The 21,135-nt window shown below is 39.2% G+C and overlaps 1 protein-coding gene across 1 annotated transcript in view; it reads right to left on the bottom strand.

Moving 5' to 3' along the window:
• Window positions 1–21,135, bottom strand: part of TRHDE (thyrotropin releasing hormone degrading enzyme) — a 208,590-nt gene that overhangs the window by 56,516 nt on the left and 130,939 nt on the right. The window contains exons 8-9 of the mRNA XM_035128521.2: window positions 3,421–3,486; window positions 1,709–1,896 (exon numbers count right to left, since the gene is read on the bottom strand). Coding sequence (XP_034984412.2) covers window positions 1,709–1,896; window positions 3,421–3,486 — 254 coding nt within the window. The remainder of the gene's footprint in view (window positions 1–1,708; window positions 1,897–3,420; window positions 3,487–21,135) is intronic.

Genomic DNA, 21,135 nt, shown 5'->3' with positions numbered 1-21,135 from the left:
TCTGATCCCCCTCCCTCACAGCAGGCTGGCAGTAATGGAAATACAAGAAGCTCTTACTAAGGTATTTTATTCAATATTCACAGAGAGAGAGACAGGTTGCTCTCTCTAGGATAATGGTGTTGATCCGAATAATCTCCTGCCCCACTTTACTCTCAGTTGACAGCAGCTCCGCCCCTTATACAGTGGCTGTGAAAGGCCCTTTGTCTATTCGCTTTCTGTTCTCCCACTTTCACTGCCCTCCTGGTCCTAGGAGAAGGGGGGTCTGGAATGCTTTCTAATGATAACATGTCAGCCAGCTGTTCTGGCTCTTCTGCTCCCCCCTCTTCTTCCATTATCTTCCAGCTTTGTCCTGCCTCTGTCTCAGAGTCATGACCTTCTGCAAACCACCGTTGTAAATCTTTACTGTCCTCCTCTAGGGAAGTTTCAGAAGGAGGGGGCAGCCTCCACCATTCCTCCTTAGTCCAGTCCCTGAGACCAAGTCACTGTTTATTGAAATGACCCATTCAACTATTGGAAGAGCTGCTGGGATACCGCAGAATGTTCTGAAACATCCTTACATCTCAACCTACTCAAGGAACCTAGCAACAGAACAGGGTTTGTGCGGTATTGATAAAGTTGTAGAGTGTGGAGAGGTGTTCAGGGCTCAGATTCTGCTTCTTGCACCTCCTTTGGTGGCTGACATCATTATTAGTATGGAGAGCACTTTTGCATGCACCCATTAATAAATGTGTAAGGACACATGTGTCAAAAGATACAGGGAGCTCATGAAGGTTGAATTTAGAGTAACTCAGTTAGATGAAACCCTTCTTCTAATTCAGGCATAGGGACACTCGGCCCTCCAGATGTTTTGGGACTACAACTCCCATCATTCCTGACCACTGGTCCTGTTAGCTAGGGATGATGGGAGTTGTAGTCCCAAAACATCTGGAGGGCTGAGTTTGCCTATGCCTGGGCTAATTTGTGTACTCTTCAACTTGTACTTACAGGAAATCCTATTTCAGCCAAGTACTTTAAACAGGAGTGACACGACAACATAGGAATAAGGCCAATGATATCCAACAAGCTTGCCTGCATCCTTTTTTTTACTAATAAAATCTTTAAGCGCTCTATTTAATGGACCTAGTCTTGTTCATCACTAACATATTGCTGCTGAATAGAGTATGAGCTCAAGACTGCAAAATCAAGAATCAAGAAAACTTTCCCATTCATATGTAATACATGTTTAACTATTCTTTCTTCAAATTGTAGCCCGTTGGCATGGTGAACAAAAGGATAAGGTGACTGGGATAAATTGGATGTACCTATTTCTGAGAACAGTATTCTGCGGCTTCTGAGAATAGTGTTCTATTCTCAGAAGCTTTAATATGTGCAAAAATGTTCTGGAGTATAGACTTCCATCTGGATGTGCATTTTACTTCTATACCTGTATCCCTCTAAAGAGACATGCAGCAGATTTAAAAGTAAAAATAAATTTTAAAGGTAGAAAATGTGTAAAATGTGTTCTGATTTAATTTATTTAAGGAATATGACTTAATCACAGGTATGCCATACTGTGCTGTCAAAACTTTAGTTATATTTTTTCATTTAACAAGTTTTGTGAGAATACATTACTGTATTCTCGTAAAAATAATATCGTAGTAAGTAATATCTTACTTACTTTACCGTAATAAGGTAAAGCATAATTCTTATAACAATAAATGTTGAGTACCTGTTGTTTCCAAGGCCACGATCTTTGCTTTTAACATCAAGGTCATAAAGAAAGTGTTCTTGGGAGATTCCTACAATATTTTCTGCAGTTTCATTTCCCATGATGGTGATAACAGGATAACCCATCTGCAGTGTCCACTGATCCATTACTTCTTGGATATTCACAAATTTCCCAACCTTCTTAAGTGCCTTCAAAACAAAAAGAAGAGAAAATTTCATTCAATATATTGAGGGAGAACTGCCAGTATTATGCTACCTTTCCGGGGGGGGGGGGTGGGGAATAGAGGACTACTACTCTTTGCCTCACTTCAAAAAACAACCATTCACAAAATTACAGAGGGTATTCATGTCTGGGGTGGGAACTTGTGCTTCTTCAGATGTTGCTGGGCTACAATTCTGATTATCCCTGGCATTGGCCACCCTGTCTGGGGCTGATGGGATCTGCCAAACCACAGGTTCCACAGTCCTGCAACAGAGGCTAGCCCATTGCTAAAGGTTAAGGGACCCCTGACAGTTAAGTCCAGTCGCAGGCGACTCTGGGGTTGCGGCGCTCATCTCGCTTTACTGGCCGAGGGAGCTGGCGTTTGTCCGCAGACAGCTTCCGGGTCATGTGGCCAGAGCAGCGCATGGAAACGCCATTTACCTTTCCGCTGGAGCGGTACCTATTTATCTACTTGCACTTTACCTGCTTTCAAACTGCTAGGTGGGCAGGAGCAGGGGCCGAACAACGGGAGCTCACCATCACAGGGATTTGAAGCGCCGACCTTCTGGTCGGCAAGCCCTAGGCTGTGTGGTTTAGACCACAGCGCCACCCGCGTCTCTAGCCCATTGCTAGCAGCATATTAAAAGGAACTAGACAGAAAGTGGACACAGGACTGTAATTTGACAATTTTAATTACCAGATTTATACAAAGAATTTAAACCTTAGTCACGGTGGAACCCGGACCTGCCTTCACTCCAGTTAAAATGGTGCTGATGTAATGTTTAAGTGACGCTAGACAACTGTTCTCCAGAAAAGGGAGGCACTAGGGGAGGGAGTACATAATATTGCATTCTTTTTCTGATCTAAGAGAATCTTAAATCTTATGTCTGCCCTGTTCAAACAATGAATTTCAATGCATGTTTTGCAAACCCTTTCATCTCAATGAAGTCTGGCCCCTTCTTTAGCAATGAGCATTTAGAGGCATATTACCTGTCACATGCTGGTTCATCTAGTCATGTGGGACTAGAGCTGCATTGGGGCAAAAGTATATCCATGTAAAGAGCATTTTGTTTCCCATGCCCCTTTGTGCATTATTCAATACGATTTTAATCTGTCTTTCTGTTTGTGAAGCAACAGCTAGCACCTACTTGGGAAGGAGGAGCTTTCACATGCTCTTTTCCATCATGACTGACATTACAGCTATTTAGCTGCCCTAGAATACTTGACTGCACAAATCATAAACAACTCCTCTTTTAGTCCATTGCACTTCTATGTTGCACCCCGCTTCCCTTCAGTTCATCTCAAAGGAGCTGATATCTGAAACCATTTGTTTTGATTATTAATTTCTAGATACTCTGTCTTTCACGCTCCATAAATTTTCATTTAAGGGTTTTCCAAAATGATATACAGCAACGCAAATAAAACACTCATTAACAGGAATATGAGTTTCAGAATGAGATATTTACTCCTGAGGTTAACCCAAGTTCCATGAAAACTTTAAACTGTGTTACCTCTGACAGCGTGTTCCATAGGTCCTTTCTCGCAGCATTACCATACTTGTGAATGGTCAGATAATCCTACAAAACATATGTAAATCAGTCGTTATTGTATATATATGTTTTAAAAAACTTATTTCAAGTCAAACTATGGTGCTCTGTTGATACAACAATTAAGCATGTTCTCATACACGAATCATATACATGTATCTTATAAGTTACAACAATATTATTTTCTAATTTGGTCACTCCACTTGCCAATCGCCTCAGCCATCCCCTCCATATTAACATCCTAGAGCAGCGGTGGCCAAACTTGGCCCTCCAGCTGTTTTGGGACTACAATTCCCATCATTCCTGACCACTGGTCCTTTTAGCTAGGGATGTTGGGAGTTGTAGTCCAAAAACAGCTGGAGGGCAAAGTTTGGCCACTACTGCCCTAGAGCTTCCCCTTACCACTTCCTTCATAAAACTACTAAGTACCCTTTTCACCTTCTGCACGGAATCCACTATAATCTCTTCCACCCTCTTTCCCCTGCAACCTCTTTCTTCCTTTTTTCAACTTTCCCTTGCACACAGACACAGACACACACCCCATGCACATTAGTTTGTTCAGTTAGAAAAAGTTAAGTTGATGGATGTTGTACATATATGGGTGTTCGCTTGCCAATCAAATACATTGAATCTGGAACTTCATGTTGAAGACATGGTACACATGGTATTAGGAGTGAAATACAATATGTAAACAAAGGCAGAGATAAACAACTTTCAAAACTTTAATTCAATGAATGAACTTTTTGCTCTCAAATTAATTTTGAAACTTTAAAATTTCAGACTTTTTAAAATTAAAAATAAATAAATTACAGTTTCTGCAACAGTTTCCAGCTCTGATGAACTTTCCAAAGATAGGTGCTACTTATTATTTCAGCAGACTGTTTTGTGGTTTGTGTCAAGAACCCACAGACTCTGGTTGATAGCTAGATCTGTTATTAAACATTTTTTTTAAAGGAACAGTCTATTCAAGACGTATGTCTATTAAGGTTTTATGGGTCTTGCAATTTGATTCTGCATAAATATGTGCACAAATTTTAGTTTGAAACTTCTCTTTAAAAAGTGGGTTTCATCTCACGGAACAGAATATTCTTATGTGCAAGGGTTCTACCAAATGCTAAGGCAATTGTTAGATCAGCAAGTGTCTTTCAAGGAATGTAATTAAGGTTTCTGAAATGTAAGTTTAATATTGATTTCTTTTGTCCTTTTCATTCCTAAGTTTTATCACCCTACCTCACCATACTAGGGCTAGGATTACACTTTATAGATCCAGCTTCGTTTTGTTCAGTGTTCTGGAGTTCCATAAAGCATATTAAATTGGATATAGAACAAGAGATTCTCTACTTGATCTAAGCATAGAATCTGAATGCATTAAAATGCATTTTATTTACCAGGTAGAAAGCAGGATTGCCGTACATGTGAATGTTCACCACCTTCACTTAAGATAAGCGGTAGAAGGCAAGCCCTCATTTCAAGCAAAATCATAAAAATTGTGCTGACTGCGTTTTCTGCATGGTATGTGCATGAACTAGGTATTTCAATGGTAATTAGTGTTTGGAGAGCAAACATCCTGATGCATAAAATTGCAAGCACTTATGACAGATTTAGCATTATCTCTGTGAACTCGCTGTACAAGAAGCAGAAACTCCCATATAATCACAGCTTAGAAAAGTTAAATGAGAACACCGACTCACTTTAACCACAATGCATAGTTTTTTAAATGTCATGAAAATAAGCCTAAGAAAAGATAGCAAAATATATGCTCCTGCAACATACTGTGTGATATCTAAAAATAAACAACTCAATGGTTTCTCCAGGTGAACCGGTTACTTTTACAATAAAAACACCCACAGTAAACATGGGTACAACTGGTTTTGTTTCCACGTTAGGTGCTATAACCAGTAGATGCATATGTTGGAAGGGTTTTCAATATTTCCCTTTCTTGACTGCACATTTTATTTATTTATTTTAATTAATTTACATCCATACACAATCTTAGTACATGTACAGCCTTATATAATTATACCATTAAATATTGATTTAAACTTGTATTTGCACATGCTCTTTTCTTATAATTTCTAACTAAACAAAAATAAACCAAAGTAAAAAAATCCAATAAACCAAATTCCAATAAACTAAATTATATGAAAACAGACTTCCCATCATTTCCCAATGTAAGTTACATTTACGACATTGACTGTACTTATACTTCTTACCTTATTCTTACTATAGTTTCTAGTACTTTCTTATAACACATCGTACTGTTTTTACTTGCTTAGTAGTATTTAATTTGCACAAGGGTCACTCAAACTCTGCCATAGATGTTATGTCATAATATTTTTGTAGGTATTTATTGAACATATTCCATTTTTGCGTGATTATTTTGTATTTCCCCTTAATCTATCTGTCAATTGAGCCAATTCTGCATAGTCTAATAACTTATTCTGTGATTCCCTTAATGTTCTTTTTTCCTTTCCAGTTTGATGCAATTAATAACTGGGCAGCGGATCTTGCATATAAAAAGATTTCTCTTATTGCCTAAAATTCCAAGTAGAAATGCTTCTGGCTTCTTTGCAAATGTTAATTTAAAGATCTTTCCCATCTCATCATAGATAAGGTTCCAGAACTCTTTAATTTTTTGGCATGTCCACCACATATGGTACATATCTCCTTTTGTTTCTCCACACCACCAACATTTGTCTGAAATATTTTTATACATCTTGGAGAGTATGAAATATTTTCATCATATTTTCTTTAATTGTGTAACATGCTGTAAAATCCATGTTAGTTTTCTAAAGAGTTTCCCATTCACTCGTCATAATGGTGCATCCAATGTCTTGCGCCCATTTGATCATTACCACCTTCAATTATTTCCAGAGTCGGTACATTCTGGAAATAATTTTGGTATTGCTATTTAATAATTCTTTTTCTAATTTTTAGGGCTCGTTGTTAAATCCATTTTTTTTATCTTGCTTAAATGCCTCAAAGAGCTGGTGGTATTCTAGCCATCCTGATAATTGATCTTTTATGTCTTCATATCTCTTTACTTTTATTTGATTGCCGTCTTGTATTAATAATGAATCATAAGTCAGCCAATTTCCTTTCATATTTTTCTTTTTAACTGCCTTAGCCTCTAAACTTTACCAACCACACAATAAGAAATTTGTTGTTTAAAGTATGGGCAAAATATGTCAAGCCCTGTTGGAACCAAAAACCCCACGTTGGAATTCTCCCTTAGAGGCTAAGGCAGTTCAACTGCACATTCTAAGCTTCACATGGAAAATTCTATGCTCAGAAGATCACTGCTAGCGATGATATATTGTGACCCAGTTCCAGCATATGCAAATAGGGGATAACTTAAAAAATGTATCCATGCTAATGCTAAATCTTACATTAGAATCAGCCCTCAGTGTCAAAGGAAGAAAGACCAACATCCTGAAATGTCTGAGGAACTTTTCAAATCCCAACAGACCACAATAGCTGTCAGGAATTTATGAAGTTTAGTCTCAAAGCTAATTTGATTGCTATGCTGCCACGGCTGATAGAAGAAGAGTATTTCACTTTTGTCATCGATGTTCTCCTGGTGTTGGCATGATCTTGAGCTGTGTATTGGCCATGTTTTACTGTACACAACAGGTGTGAAGCAGCTCCAACATTTACGCCAACAAGTCAATGCATGTTTCTTAACAGACTACATTAGCTGCTACCGTTTGTTTTAATTCTTCCTACAGAACATTGGTAGGAAGAGGAAAATGTTGTTTTTATTTGGTATTTTCTTTATATACCATGGAAGCTTGAATTTTCCTTTTAATTTTCAAATATGCCATTTTAGTAAAACATAATATGTAGAGCTTATATAAAGAGAAAATAATGACACTTGAAATGAACTTCAAGCTACAAGCTCATGATACACAGCACTATTCATTATACTTTGGTTTTTTCCTGTTTTTGTTTTTGCACTATTCAACTGCTCTAGGGCTAGATTGATTTTGTTCCACACTCTGCATTTAACAATCAAGCGGCTTGTAAAATTAGCAACTGTAGCATTGTGCCTCTTGCAATGCCAGGTTCTGCTGGGCAATCCACAGGGAGATTATAATGAAAACAGTACAAATTCCTCCTCCCAAAAATTCCAGCTCAAGTGCCTTGCTGTGAGAAACAGCAAGGAAACGTAATGGAATCCCCCAAATCCCATCTTTGTGGAAAGACTATGAGCCAACACAGACCAACATTTTAGCACACACTCTTCCACAATCTTTTTCATATTCTAGGTCTTAAACATTTTTTCACATTACATTTAACAGTTCTTCCAGGAAGACCATTGATACCACAAAACATTCAAAAGTAGGTCTCAATCCATCTTCTATAAAAATGAAGAATATGCAGAAAGGCTATCTTTACTATACAGTGCCATGATTAAAATAATAAACTATACAAGTAAAGAATTAGAAAGGTTATCTCTTTCTACTCTCCACAGAGAGAGCTGCTGTGAATTGAGGATAGGTTCTCCAAAATGGGTAATCACTGAGAGAGAGAATTCATTTTAAAATTGTAAATAAACAAACCAATGGACAGGTAAATTCTTTTTCAGTTGTTAAAATCCAGAACACCCACGCCTCTAGAAAGCTATTATTTTTGCATATCCAATAAATTTATCTAGATATTTTTTACCTTCATTAATGAACTGGGAGAGGAGAAGAAGAAGAAAAGTTTGGATTTGATATCCCGCTTTATCACTACCCGAAGGAGTCTCAAAGCGGCTAACAATCTCATTTCCCCTCCTCCCCCACAACAGACACCCTGTGAGGTGGGTGGGGATGAGAGACTTCAAAGAAGTGTGACTAGCCCAAGGTCACCCAGCAGCTACATGTGGAGGAGCGGAGACGCGAACCCGGTTCCCCAGATTATGAGTCTACCGCTCTTAACCACTACACCACACTGGCTCTCACAATGGGAGGGCAGGAAGGAGAATTCCTCATGACAATCCGATCTTCCAAGCTTCCCAAACTCTACTGTTGATAAAGTGACTAAGTTAGAGATCAATTTGTTGCCCATGTACTTATGGAAGGTCTTTACAATGGAAGAGGAGTAGAGGTGAATTTTGCAAATTTGCAGCCTCTTGCGTACACAGAAATACCCATCCTGCTCTGGAGAATATCCTAACTCTCCAGAACCAATTTTTTTAGGGTGCTGGTGCAGCAAGTGAGAGGAAGAATTGGCACAAATCATTTCTCCCTTCTTCTGTTAGAAAAGCCATCCATTAGATCAAAAAAGGCTTCACATAGGCACAAGGCAACCACCAGATTCCATCCTAAAGAGAGAATTTTATCTTCTTATATCTGCCGGAACAAAATGTTCAAGGTTTCCTTAGAAAATGACTTCCTCTGTGATTACCTATTTGGGGGGATCTGTCCTCAATTTAAATACAGCTCTCACCTGATACAGACATATTTAGGATTGCTAAACCTCCTTGTTTAGTTCAATTGTAATGGCTTTTATTCACTCAAAATGAAGCTATTAAGTAATTTTTCCATACTTTCAATTTTTTGCTCTAAGACTTATAATGACATTACTTGAAATAAAATATTGATTCTAAGTAGAATACTTATTTTAGTGGTTGTAATCCTGCCAAAGAAGCATAATTTCAGCTTTCCCCACACTTAATATCTTCCTTAACGGTTAAAAAACACAAACCAACTATTATTTCTCTCCTCAATCTGACACAGATTCAAAACAATTATAATTACCATGCATTTCCAACACATGGTTTGAGTCAATTGAGTACATTTCTGAGTTAACCATATCAGGGTGGTTCTAAACAGCTTGCGTTTTTACCATCATTAATTTTAAACTAATTTCCAAATGCAATGTAGTTCCATATTCTTGAAGTTCATGTTGAATCTCTCCAGAATAGTTCTTCTGGCCATCTTTAAGTAATGCAAATTTGACACATTGCTTAATTGCATTATGATGGGCTCAGCTAAACATCTAACAGGGGAACGCCTATCACTTTTCTCTTGTTAATTGAACAACTATCCCATTCAAAGAGGCAACTGCTCCCAATTGTGATATAATCCCTCAATTACTTAATGAATGCCCCGAGCCCACCCTTGTAACCTCAGCTCTTAATAACAGCCAGGGTTACATTTACAAAACATTGAACAGTTGCCTAATGTTATCAGAGACCTGCCTATTAGGTAAGAATAGGGTTGCCAGACTCAATAGTGGACAGGACCTCTGTGCCTTTAATTGCCCTGCTCTCTTTTGAGTCTGGAAACCTTAAAGAGAAACCAGCAGACCCTTTGCTTGGAAATTAAACAAAGGGTCTGCTGGTTTCTTTTTAAGGTTTCCAGACTCAAAAGAGAGCAGGGCAATTAAAGGCACAGAAGTCCTGTCCACTATTGAGTCTGGCAACCCTAGGTAAGAATCCAAACTGGACATTGCTAATATTTATTTACATATCTTCTCCATTTACACATACAAGGGAGAAAATGTATGTTTAATATTTTATATGAAAATGGATACACTAATTTTTTCTGCTATAACTCCTGGGCTCTGCTGCTTCAAGTGCCAAAATGGTTCACTTCTGATACCATGGTCAATCTGGGAGAAAAGTTACTGGTGTGGGGAGAGGGGCTCAGTTCTCCCTATCCATATATTCATGCAAAAAAATAGGTCCTCTTCACTTTATACTTGAATGGGCCAGAAACATGGAGAGCAAATGTTGGTGTCCCCATCACATCTAGTTTGGCCCTAAAGCCTCATTTTTGGATTCAGGTAGGTAGCTGTGTTGGTCTGACCCACTCAATATATATATATATATATATATATAAAATGTATCTGAAGAAGTGTGCATGCACACGAAAGCTTATACCAAGAACAAACTTAGTTGGTCTCTAAGGTGCTACCGGACAATTTTATTTATTTTTATATATATATTTCAGCCTCATTTTTGGTGAATCTTTTGTGGTGCTAATATTCCAGGAATGTTTTTTTTTTAAAAAATTGTCAATATATTAATATCTACTATAATGGGATAGTAAAAAGGTAAAGGTAAAGGACCCCTGACAGTTAAGTCCAGTTGCAGATGACTCTGGAGTTGCGACACTCATCTCACTTTACAGGCCAAGGGAGCCAGCGTTTGTCCGCAGACAGCTTCCAGGTCATGTGGCCAGCATGACTAAGCTGCTTCTGGTGAACCAGAGCAGTGCACGGAAACACTGTTTACCTTCCCGCCGGAGCAGTACCTATTTATCTACTTGCACTTTTTGGCATGCTTTCAAACTGCTAGGTTGGCAGGAGCTGGGACCGAGCAACGGGAGCTCACCCCGTTGCAGGGATTCGCACCGCCGGCCTGCTGATTGGCAAGCAGTGGGATAGTAGGTTGCAGTAAAAGGAAATGGAAAGTAGAAATAGTAATAAATGGAAAGAACTACTACACTGTAGGACGTTCATTTAAACTTTTATCTCCTCAAAGGACTTTCCTGCCACTTACCTACTACTCTTTCCAAGATTTAATTGTGCCTCACAACTTATCCCCACCCATCCTGCCTTCTCAGTGTCAAGACTGATTCCTCAAAGGCTGATCTGAGATGACAGGCGACATAATTCTAAGTGAATGAGTAGCAAAACAAAGAAACGTCTTGTGAGGTGGCTTGACAACTCAGTTCAGGGTGTGTGTTCTTGTGTGCAGAGGTTTGTGTCTGAATGCAGAAAGGCTGATGCAAAAATAAAATTGCCAAACTACTAGGAAAAAAATAAGTCAAGCAGAGAGCACATTATTTTAACTTATCTTTTGAGACACGCATGACACACTAATGTCTTCATCCACCTGCCAGACCAGCTGTCAATCGTATCCTATCCCCTCAAGAGACCATTCTGGAAAATCCAGCTTTCTACAACATAAGGATACCTCAAATGTAGCCATAATTTTCATAAATGGGCCCTATTTCATGAAGACCCTATGTTGTGACCCAATTTAGCAGAAGCGAATTTAAGCTGATTACAATTAAAGACACTTTAGAAAGCTGAAGCAGGGGAAAGAAACGTTAGCTTAGCTGAATATATAAATAAACTGGAGGGATGGATCTTGACTTCATAGTTTAACTTCATCATGGTTCTGTTATTATAACACAATTGTATCTTGTCCTTTCTCCAAGGAGCTTAGAGCAATATTGCTTGAGTTAAGAGATTCCAGGGAGGAATGTTAGATGAAGACACAGTGTTCTTCTAGGTTTGCGTGTTCAGACCCAGAGACCTCCCCCCTAAATAAATTCACACTTGACTCAAATTTTAGTTTGGTTTTGGGCACAACACACAGGTCTCACCACAACACATGCCCTCTTTGAGGGAGGACACGATTTCCTGAACTGAAACTGAACAGCTAGCCACTGCAACCTCTGGCTCTGTTTAAATTCAAAGCATCTGAGTTCAGAAATCAAAGAGACATGTGACTATATTCTCCACAGATTCAGTTACATTTCTGGACATCATTCTCTCTTCCTCAAAGAACAGCCCTTTGAACCACATGGCAAACCACAATCCAAAAATGGTTTGCTTTGTAGTATGCTGAAAGCAAAAACAGAAAGCCATGCAGTGTTGACCTTCTGTGGGCCAAACTAAAAGTGGCAACATTCACATGTGTGTTTATATTTCTTAACATCATTAGTCAATTTATAAAAGCATCTCACAGTGACCTACAAGTAATAGTAAGATACTCAATAAAGAATACAATATATATGTAAACAATAATCACAATGAGAAATAGTAAAGCCACAATCCCTTCATCTCCCAAAAACACATGGCCCTCAAATGAAAAAAGAAAACATCACCAACTGTTGCAAATAAAAAAGGGAAATTAACAGTCAAATGCCTGGGAGAAAAGTATTTGCCTAGCATTGAACATTCCATAGACTAAGTGCTGAGACGGAAAGGGATGTTTCCTTGTTACCAAACTTCAAACAACAGTTGGAGCAACTGTGTGGCTTTGAAAGGGTAAGTGGTAGGTGTGAAGGCCGCCGTCTGGATTGTGACCCTGATGGGGCAGAAGAGACTTTAACCTGGTTGCCTGTGTCAGTGGTTTTAATAAGGATTAGAACACCATCCCTGTGCTAGATAGGGACAAGTGGGGGGGGGGGAGAGCCTACCTACCCCACCAGGGTCAGGATCTGAGCTTATCTCACTGTATCTGCCAATTATGCTTAAAAACAATCAAATTCTCTACAAATACCATTCAGGGCATGTCAACTTGCATGAATTGTGTGATATTTAGCTTGACTCCTGCACTGTGGCCATAACACACACACACACATGCAAACCACCCACCCACAAGAGAAACAAAGAATGTGTATTTGATGGTTTCTCCTCACACATTGCATTATTTCTCTTAAAGAATTGCCAAAAGTATGAATTTGACTTCTTCTTTTTATAGAAGTACAATATACCTAGACTATAGTTGAAATGATTAGGATTATGTTGGCATGAGAAGTATTCAATAATATTTTAATCTAATGGGATTTTGAGTGTTACTCTTTTGTTTTTATGACACATGCAAGGCATTTTTATCTAATAGGGTAAGAGAAAAATACGATAATCGCTGTCTTTTCCTATAACCACTTTACTATGTTTTATTGTAGCAGTTCTTATTAATGTATCACGTTTATAAAATAGGGAGCCTACAACGAAACAAAGAAAATACAAATTTTCCAACACATTAACCTATTGGGATTGGCATTTAAAAAGGCCTGCATTGAACTAAAGACTAACAACATCATTTGAAGATCACAAAATGTCTGCATTGTGCCTCTATCTTTCACACATCCCTAGACATAAAAAATAAAACTGCAAAAGCTTGTCAAATTATAGTAGGTCTCAGAAGAAAATTAAAATGCTTAAATTATCTGGAAAGTATGTTACCTGAATACTGAGGCAGATGGCTTGAATATTTGAAGAGAAAACAGAATAAAACCTCCTGAAGGTTTTTGACAGATGTTTGTAGCAACAGTGTTTCTGAATAAGTTTACAAGTCCTTTTAAGTGTGTGCTTGTGTTTAGAAAAACCTGTCCAAAGCCTTTATCCCTTTGCTATGTTCACTCTCAATTCTACCTGATTCTTCATCTAAACAAGATGATAGATCATATCAAAATTAGGTTTCAAGTGGGTTCATATATTTTAAAGCACAAGGAAAATATCAGAATTATGTAAACTATAGAAATGATTCAGCTTCCTATTTTTCCCCTCTGGCATAGATCAACTTGGATCAGTGAATTCACTCCATATTCAATGTGCTTCCAGATGTTACTCCAAACAAGGATAGTAGCTGTTAATCCAACCCAGCCAGGCCCAAAGTACCAGTGGAATTTTAAAATCCCAGGTCAACCAGGATTAACGAAAACACATATGACAACCGTGGTGGAAGTATTTGACTCTATCTAACATTTGTCTACAAGGAAGCTTATTGTCGGCCAGAGAGACTTTTCATAAGGCAAATAAATTGCATGGATTATGCCCTGGCTGATAAAATATTTGACGTACAGAGAAAGGCCTCCTTAGGTGATAAAAATGATGGAAAATATCTTGTTAACAAAAAGTCAGGCCTTTTTTTTTTTGGCGACTCATCAGCTGCTGAGTCAATACTATTGACTGTGTTTACCAGTGAGTAATTTTTAAGGATACTGATGATGTTCCCCCTTTATGCAAATAACAGGGATACTGAAAGAATCATGTGTCTACCTCTTAGAAACACAGGAAGTTCTTGCCTGGTCAACATAAAAGGCCCAGATGGGAGAGTAAAAGGCCAATTCTTTCATTTGCTTTACTCACTTTCTTTCCTCTTAATTCCCCCCTCTCGTTTTTCTGGTAGCTATGAACTAATTAGAATAGTATGTAACTTAGAATGGGTCAGGATGATTTTACTCTTAAGTAGGTTTGGCAGAGGGAGCTTGGGATGATGGATACAAGAGAGCTTGGAGGAAAACGGAAAAGCAGGGGCAGGGTCCCATTTTTCCCTAAGCCCCCCCCCCCCAATGTTAATGTGGGAGGGGTGAACTGAAGAAAACAAACTCCTAAGAAATTTTTTGTCTGTTAGGATGAGTAAAATGATTTTAACAGTTTTTATTTAAGAATATACAGCATTATGATGATTCTTGCATATGCAGTACAACACTCAAAACTGCACCTAGAAGGCAGTGCCATCTTTAGGAGAAGAGCATAAAGCAGGCATCCCCAAACTTTGGCCCTCCAGATGTTTTGCACTACAATTCGCATCTTCCCCGACCACTGATCCTGTTAGCTAGGGATCATGGGAGTTGCCAAAACATCTGGAGGGCCGCAGTTTGGGGATGCCTGGCATAAAGGATCTTTGTTGTTTGCTGCTTGCCTTTTTCTGAGGACCCTCAAGGTAGTTTGGAGATACTATGTATGTTGCTTCTGTGGTCTTCGACCTGGCAGATCCATTATGGTTAACCTTTTTACCTCTATCCTCAAATGACTTGTGATATGAGCATTCTCATAGCTGCCAAGTTTTCCCTTTTCTCGCGAGGAAGCCTATTCAGCATAAGGGAAAATCCCTTAAAAAAAGGGATAACTTGGCAGCTATGCATTCTGAGAAACAAGCAGCTTATTGCCCTGCCTTGCCGGAGGATAAAAAGTTCAGAAGGACATAGGGCAGAAACTACAGCAGACTAGTTGTATGTAAAATCAGAAAGTATGGTTGAAAACTGAGCTCTAGCCATGACCCACAGAAGGAAGTGGGATACAAGTTGGTATATTTGGAATTCTGCTTGTACAAAACTATTTTTAAATGTCATAAATTTGCCACATGGCACAATTTTGTATTATAACTAAGTTATATATGATGCAACTAAGTTAATATATAACTAAGTTATATATGTTGTTCAAGGAGGAGTAAGATTTGGGTTAAGAACTGGTCCATGGGGTCACGAAGAGTCAGACACGACTAAACGACTAAACAATAACAACACAAAACTTCTTAGCAATTATATCTCTCCCCACCCCAATAACTGTTAGGCGAAACCTTTTCCTTCCCCCTATGGTTCACAGGTTTCAGAAAAATTCACATCTCTAAGATCTAAGTTTCCACTCAGACCCCAATGTGCAGGTGTCTAGGGCAGGCTTCCTCAACCTCGGCCCTCCAGATGTTTTGAGGCTACAATTTCCATCATCCCTGACCACTGGTCCTGCTAGCTAGGGATCATGGGAGTTGTAGGCCAAAAACATCTGGAGGGCCGAGGTTGAGGAAGCCTGGTCTAGGGGATGGAGCTGGCAGGGCATTCATGTTGATAATGGGTCCAGAATGAATGCACAAGGGATGAGCACTCTAACCCTCTTCCCAACATGAATGCCTTCCAACTCTATTCCCAAGGCATCTGACTTTTCATTGTGTCTGAAGGGGAAACCTATGTAAATACAGCTATATGCACATAAACTCCTCTTAACGATTGGGAGTTCTGCACTATCAGGTACTCTCAGTGCTCTTAGGGTCTTATTTCACAACTGAACTGAATGTGCCAAGGTTTTGGGACTGGGGCTGGGATGGGTATTCATGTTAGGGGCATGACCAGTGCAGCAGCCCTGCTTGCATCTTCACAGTTATCTGGATGTGCACAGGCAAAAGTCTGAAAGGGGCTGCAGTAGGCATATTGTTAAGCTAGATGCTTCAGATATCCTGAGAACAACTTATTTGTTGTTGTTTGTCATATTAGGGTTTTCTTTCTGGCTGCATCTATTAGCCTTGGAAGTATATATAAAAAAATAAACATAACCCTAGCAACAAATAATATTCACCACCACCACTAATATTTTGCAATAGAATCTTTAAAAAGAGCCAGGCTATAACACAAGAATTGTGGTCTTCTGGCTCAACTTGGTACAGTGGTACCTCAGGTTACAGACGCTTCAGGTTACAGACTCCACTAAACCTGAAATAGTACCTTGGGTTAAGAACTTTGCTTCAGGATGAGAACAGAAATAACGCGGCGGCAGCGGGAGTCCCCATTAGCTGAAGTGGTAACTCAGGTTAAGAACAGTTTCCGGTTAAGAACAGACCTCCAGAACGAATTAAGTTCTTAACCCAAGGTACCACTGTATTCTGAATCCACTGTGAGAAGAACAAACTTATTTGGCTGATAGGCCCAAGGATAGGAAACGTTATGGGAAATGGAGGAAGAAGACCCACATGAACCTATGACAAGAAAGCAGCATTACAGCTCCATCAGAGCAGACAGGTTGAAGGGCATTTAAGTATTACAAGGAGAGGGCAGGTCAAACTTAGAATAAAAATATTATAAAACCAGGACTGGCTGAGCAGAAGCTTGCTTCCCTTGCAGTTGTTCACTGCACCATAAAATGCCTTATGGCGTACTGTAAGAACACTAGGTTTATTCCATGCCTTTATTTTTTTAAAAAAATGTTTCAAATTCAATAGTGAGTGCAATTAGAAGCAATCAAAAAAACTACCAGACAGGCATATGTGCAATTAAATTATTATCCTCAAACAAGCAGCTTTAAGTACTAAAGCAAGAGAAATGATACTAGTATCTTATAATTCTTTCTGGAGCCAGCACTGATACATAAATTTGTAGAGTTATAATTTGGATAATTCTTTCCCTCCTTGCAATTTACAGTTGATGGTACACCGTCAATTATTTTTTATATTAAAAAAACACTTAAATGTGGCCAACTTAAGAATCAGTGTTTAGCTAGGGTGGCTATTTGTCCTACTTTTTTCATGAAGATTTTCTCTGCTTGAAGAGCAGTCTGGTCTAAAGATAAAGAACCACTGGGGGAGAGAGCAAGGTGTTTGAATTTGTCCATCAACAGGCAGCACCTGGAAAACATGCTGAGCAGGCATGCAGGAAGTTTTCACCACTACTGTGAAATGTACTGTATTTCTATTTAAAATACAGTATAGTAATTCCTTCTGTTTTTTTTATCAATGCACATGAATTAGCACATGCATATTTTATGGAAACCTGTGTCCTCGTTTTTGTTGACGTGCTACCTTTTGGTGGGGGAAAGTTATGTGGCCACCCTATATTAGGCTTTTCTTAAATCTGAAACACATTGCCTTCAAAAAGATTAAAGGTTGTAAATAAATATCAAAAGGGCACAATTCTTTCAGAAAGATGTCTTACGTTTACCCCAAGTGATCCCCACAGGCACTATGGGAGGACAAAATTGGGCCTTTCTTGGTACTTCATCCCCTCTGTCCTACTCCTCTTCCCTTGTTTCTCTCTCTGCACCTCTCTGTCACTCCATTCACAAATATGTCTAACATAGTCTATGTGCTCCCATATCCCACTTTCATGAAGCAGTTTGAATTGTTTCAGCATTTGGGGGCATGGCTACCTCTGGCCTTGTTCTGCACCCACCATCCCAGTTTTCCAAAAATTCCTCTTGTTGCAATTTCCTTTCAATTTCACAAGGCAAAGCATGGAGAAAAGAAAAAGACATGCCCCCCACACGTGCACACACAAAACAAACAAATCCAACACCTGAAAATGGCTATGGCTCAACTTACTCTTTAAAACAAGAACTTTCCTTCCTAGTGCAATTTCTGGTTTTCCTCCCTCCCCTCTGCCCTCATATGAATGAATGTGTACCTGAAAGAGCTAGGTATGGCTTGGATAATGATAGCACCAGATTTGAAGAGGATTGGGGATGGGCAGGGCCGGCTCTATGGCCAGGCTGGGTGGCGCAGGGCGCCAGGGTGCCGGCCCGCCAGGGGGGGGGCGCCACACAGCCTTGCCTGCCCACCCGCTGGCTGCTCCACCGCGCAGCAAGCCCGTGCGCCCACCCGCCATGCAGCAGCGCCCTCGGCGACCGCGCTGAGCCCGACCGCCCGTCGCGCTGGAAAACGGGGCAGCGGGGGGCGGCGGAGGGATCCGTAGCAACACGGCGCCAGGGTGCCAAAGGTGCTTAAGACGGCCCTGTGGGCAGTATGACATTAAATATTCCTCTGCAGATGGTGTAGTAGGGCTGAGACAATAACCTGACCTCCTACCAGGTGAGTCACCACAAGGCAAGAGGTTTGGGGTGAAGTGGCGGCAACTTCAGCGAGGAGGAAATCCACCAGCAAGAGCATCAAATTAGCTCAGTTTGTGTGTTTGTTCAAAACTGCCACACCTTCTGGGGATGTAGCAGCGACTCACCAGCTGAGACATCAGGTAAGCACCTCGGCCCTACCATACCATCTGTTACTTGTCTTCCTCCTAAAATGTGCTAGTGTGTTCTTTGCTTACAAAGGTGGATTTAGGGGAGCGTGACTGGTTCGCCTGCACTGGGCACTGAGCTGAGAGGCCACCAGAACAATGATGTCAAATGGAAGGCAAGAGCGGGTGTGCCAAACGTCGGGTGCTGCTGAAATTTGAAAGCCCAAAGTCCACCACTGTTTCTTATAACAGATCTCTAGAAATTGTGGGCCGCCAAGCTGAATGAAGTCCACCTGCCCTTGCATTGTGGCACTCTGCGTCCTTTTCGCAGTCCCATACTGATTGCAAAGAAGGGATGCCTACTGGGCCCTGTGCATAGGATGTAGATGGTTCTTTTCAGGTTGTCTCCAGCTGTGGAGGCCTATTAAAGAAAGGCATGCTGGTGGTCCATTTTGAGATCCGGCAGAGGTAATAAGTGAGGGAAATGTCTCTGTGTGTGTGTTTACTAATGAACATTATGGATTAGCAACCCTTCATTATGGCTACATTAACAGTTAAGTAATCAGTGAACACTGAAAACAGCAGTGCACTAAGATCTGAACCAGGGCCCCAAACAGAGAAAAACACAGAATGTATCATTTATGAAGTCACACATAGGGATTTAAATAAAATGTTTGCATTTGTGAAGCTCTAAATTTGACAGACCTGAAGGAAGTACGGTAGCTGTGTATATGCAAAGATCACTTTTTTCCTATTACAGTGGTACCTTGGTTTAAGTACACAATTGGTTCCGGAAGTCTGTACTTAACCTGAAGTGTACTTAACTTGAAGCGAACTTTCCCATTGAAAGTAATGGAACGTGGATTAATCCGTTCCAGACGGGTCCACGGAGTACTTAAACTGAAAGTACTCAAACAGAGGCATACTTAAACTAAGGTATGACTGTAGTAGTAAAGCTCCTTATTAGCTAGCTTTGAATGTCACAAAGGCAATGAGAGTGTAGTCACAAAGCAATCTGCATTTGAAATCTGAAACAAAATGTTTAAGGGATGGGACAGCCACTACTGAACATGGTTTGATGGTGCCTATAAAGTTTGAAGGTACCTTTACTAGATGGTTAAATCTGCTTTAAGGAATATATTATTTGATGCATTATGTCAATGAAAAACATAGCATTCCTGAGAATTCCTATATAGTGACTTTCTAACTCTCTCTAATTCTCCCTCTCTCTCTCTCAAAACTTAGCAACAATATTGATTGACATTTTACAAACTCATATAATGGCATCCTACCAGAGAATGGAATGGAGTATTTTCTTTTTCTTTTTCTTTTTTTTTTAAGTTTTAAAAATAGACTTTATTAGAGAATTTTTTTAAAAAAATACACATACTAGAAAATATACACATACTTAACAACTTAAATAGCATCGCATAACAAGATAATATAGATAACGTAACTGCATATTTAAGCCACCCAGCATAAATCAATCAACATAAATAAGCAAATCAAAATTAATCTAAGCAGGTTAACTCAATCAAACTACAAATCATAAACAAATCAACTTAGATAAACATAACATAACGTAACATAACTTAACATAACGTAACAACATAACATAACATAACGTAATATAACATAACAAAAGAAAATATATATATATGTATACACCCACCCACCCACCCACACACACACACATATATATATATAATCCCCAAGTCAGATCTTAACACATGGGCCTATCTCCATAAAATCCACTCATTTTAGTTTAAAATTGGCTTCCAATCGCCAATATATCGCTTCCCTTATTATTATTTCCTCTTTAATTTGCTTTCCCTCATATTAAATCCAATTGAATTGTATTATTCCTGCATGTTTTCTCTATTCCAGACAAATCACTAGCTCTGTTTTGATGTTTTCTTTTTTAAAATACTCTTCCACGTATCTCCATTCTGATTTTATTCTCTGTTTTGATATGTTCCTAATTACCGCCGTCATTCTTGCTAGGTTCATAAACTCTACTACTTTAATTTGCCACTCTTGGATTGTTGGTATTTCGGTTCCTTTCCATTTCTGGGCTAATACTAATCTCGCCGCGGCGCACGCATATAAGAAAATATTAATTCTATCTCTAGGTATATTTTCTGGGATTAGGCTTAATAAAAAATATTCAGGTTTCTTTTCAAACGTAATTTTTATCATTTTCTTCACTTTTTCATATATATCATTCCAAAAATTATATACTTTTTTACATTCCCACCAACAGTGAAAATACGTACCAGTTTTTTCCTGGCACTTCCAACATTTTTTTGTTTCTGTTTTGTAGATTTTAGCTAATTTTTCTGGCGTCAGGTGCCATCTATATACAAGCTTCATCATATTCTCTTTGATTCCTGAACACGCTGTAAACCTCATTGTCGATCTCCACAATTTATCCCACTGTACTTTATATATTGGTCTTCCTATATCCTGAGCCCATTTTGTCATCACAGATTTTATCTCCTCATCTTTCAAT

The sequence above is a fragment of the Zootoca vivipara genome, chromosome 10, assembly GCF_963506605.1.
Source record: "Zootoca vivipara chromosome 10, rZooViv1.1, whole genome shotgun sequence".
In the NCBI taxonomy this organism is placed as follows: Eukaryota; Metazoa; Chordata; class Lepidosauria; order Squamata; family Lacertidae; genus Zootoca; species Zootoca vivipara.
Note: the sequence above shows the minus strand (reverse complement) of the source record. Positions and strands in the feature narration are given on the sequence as shown.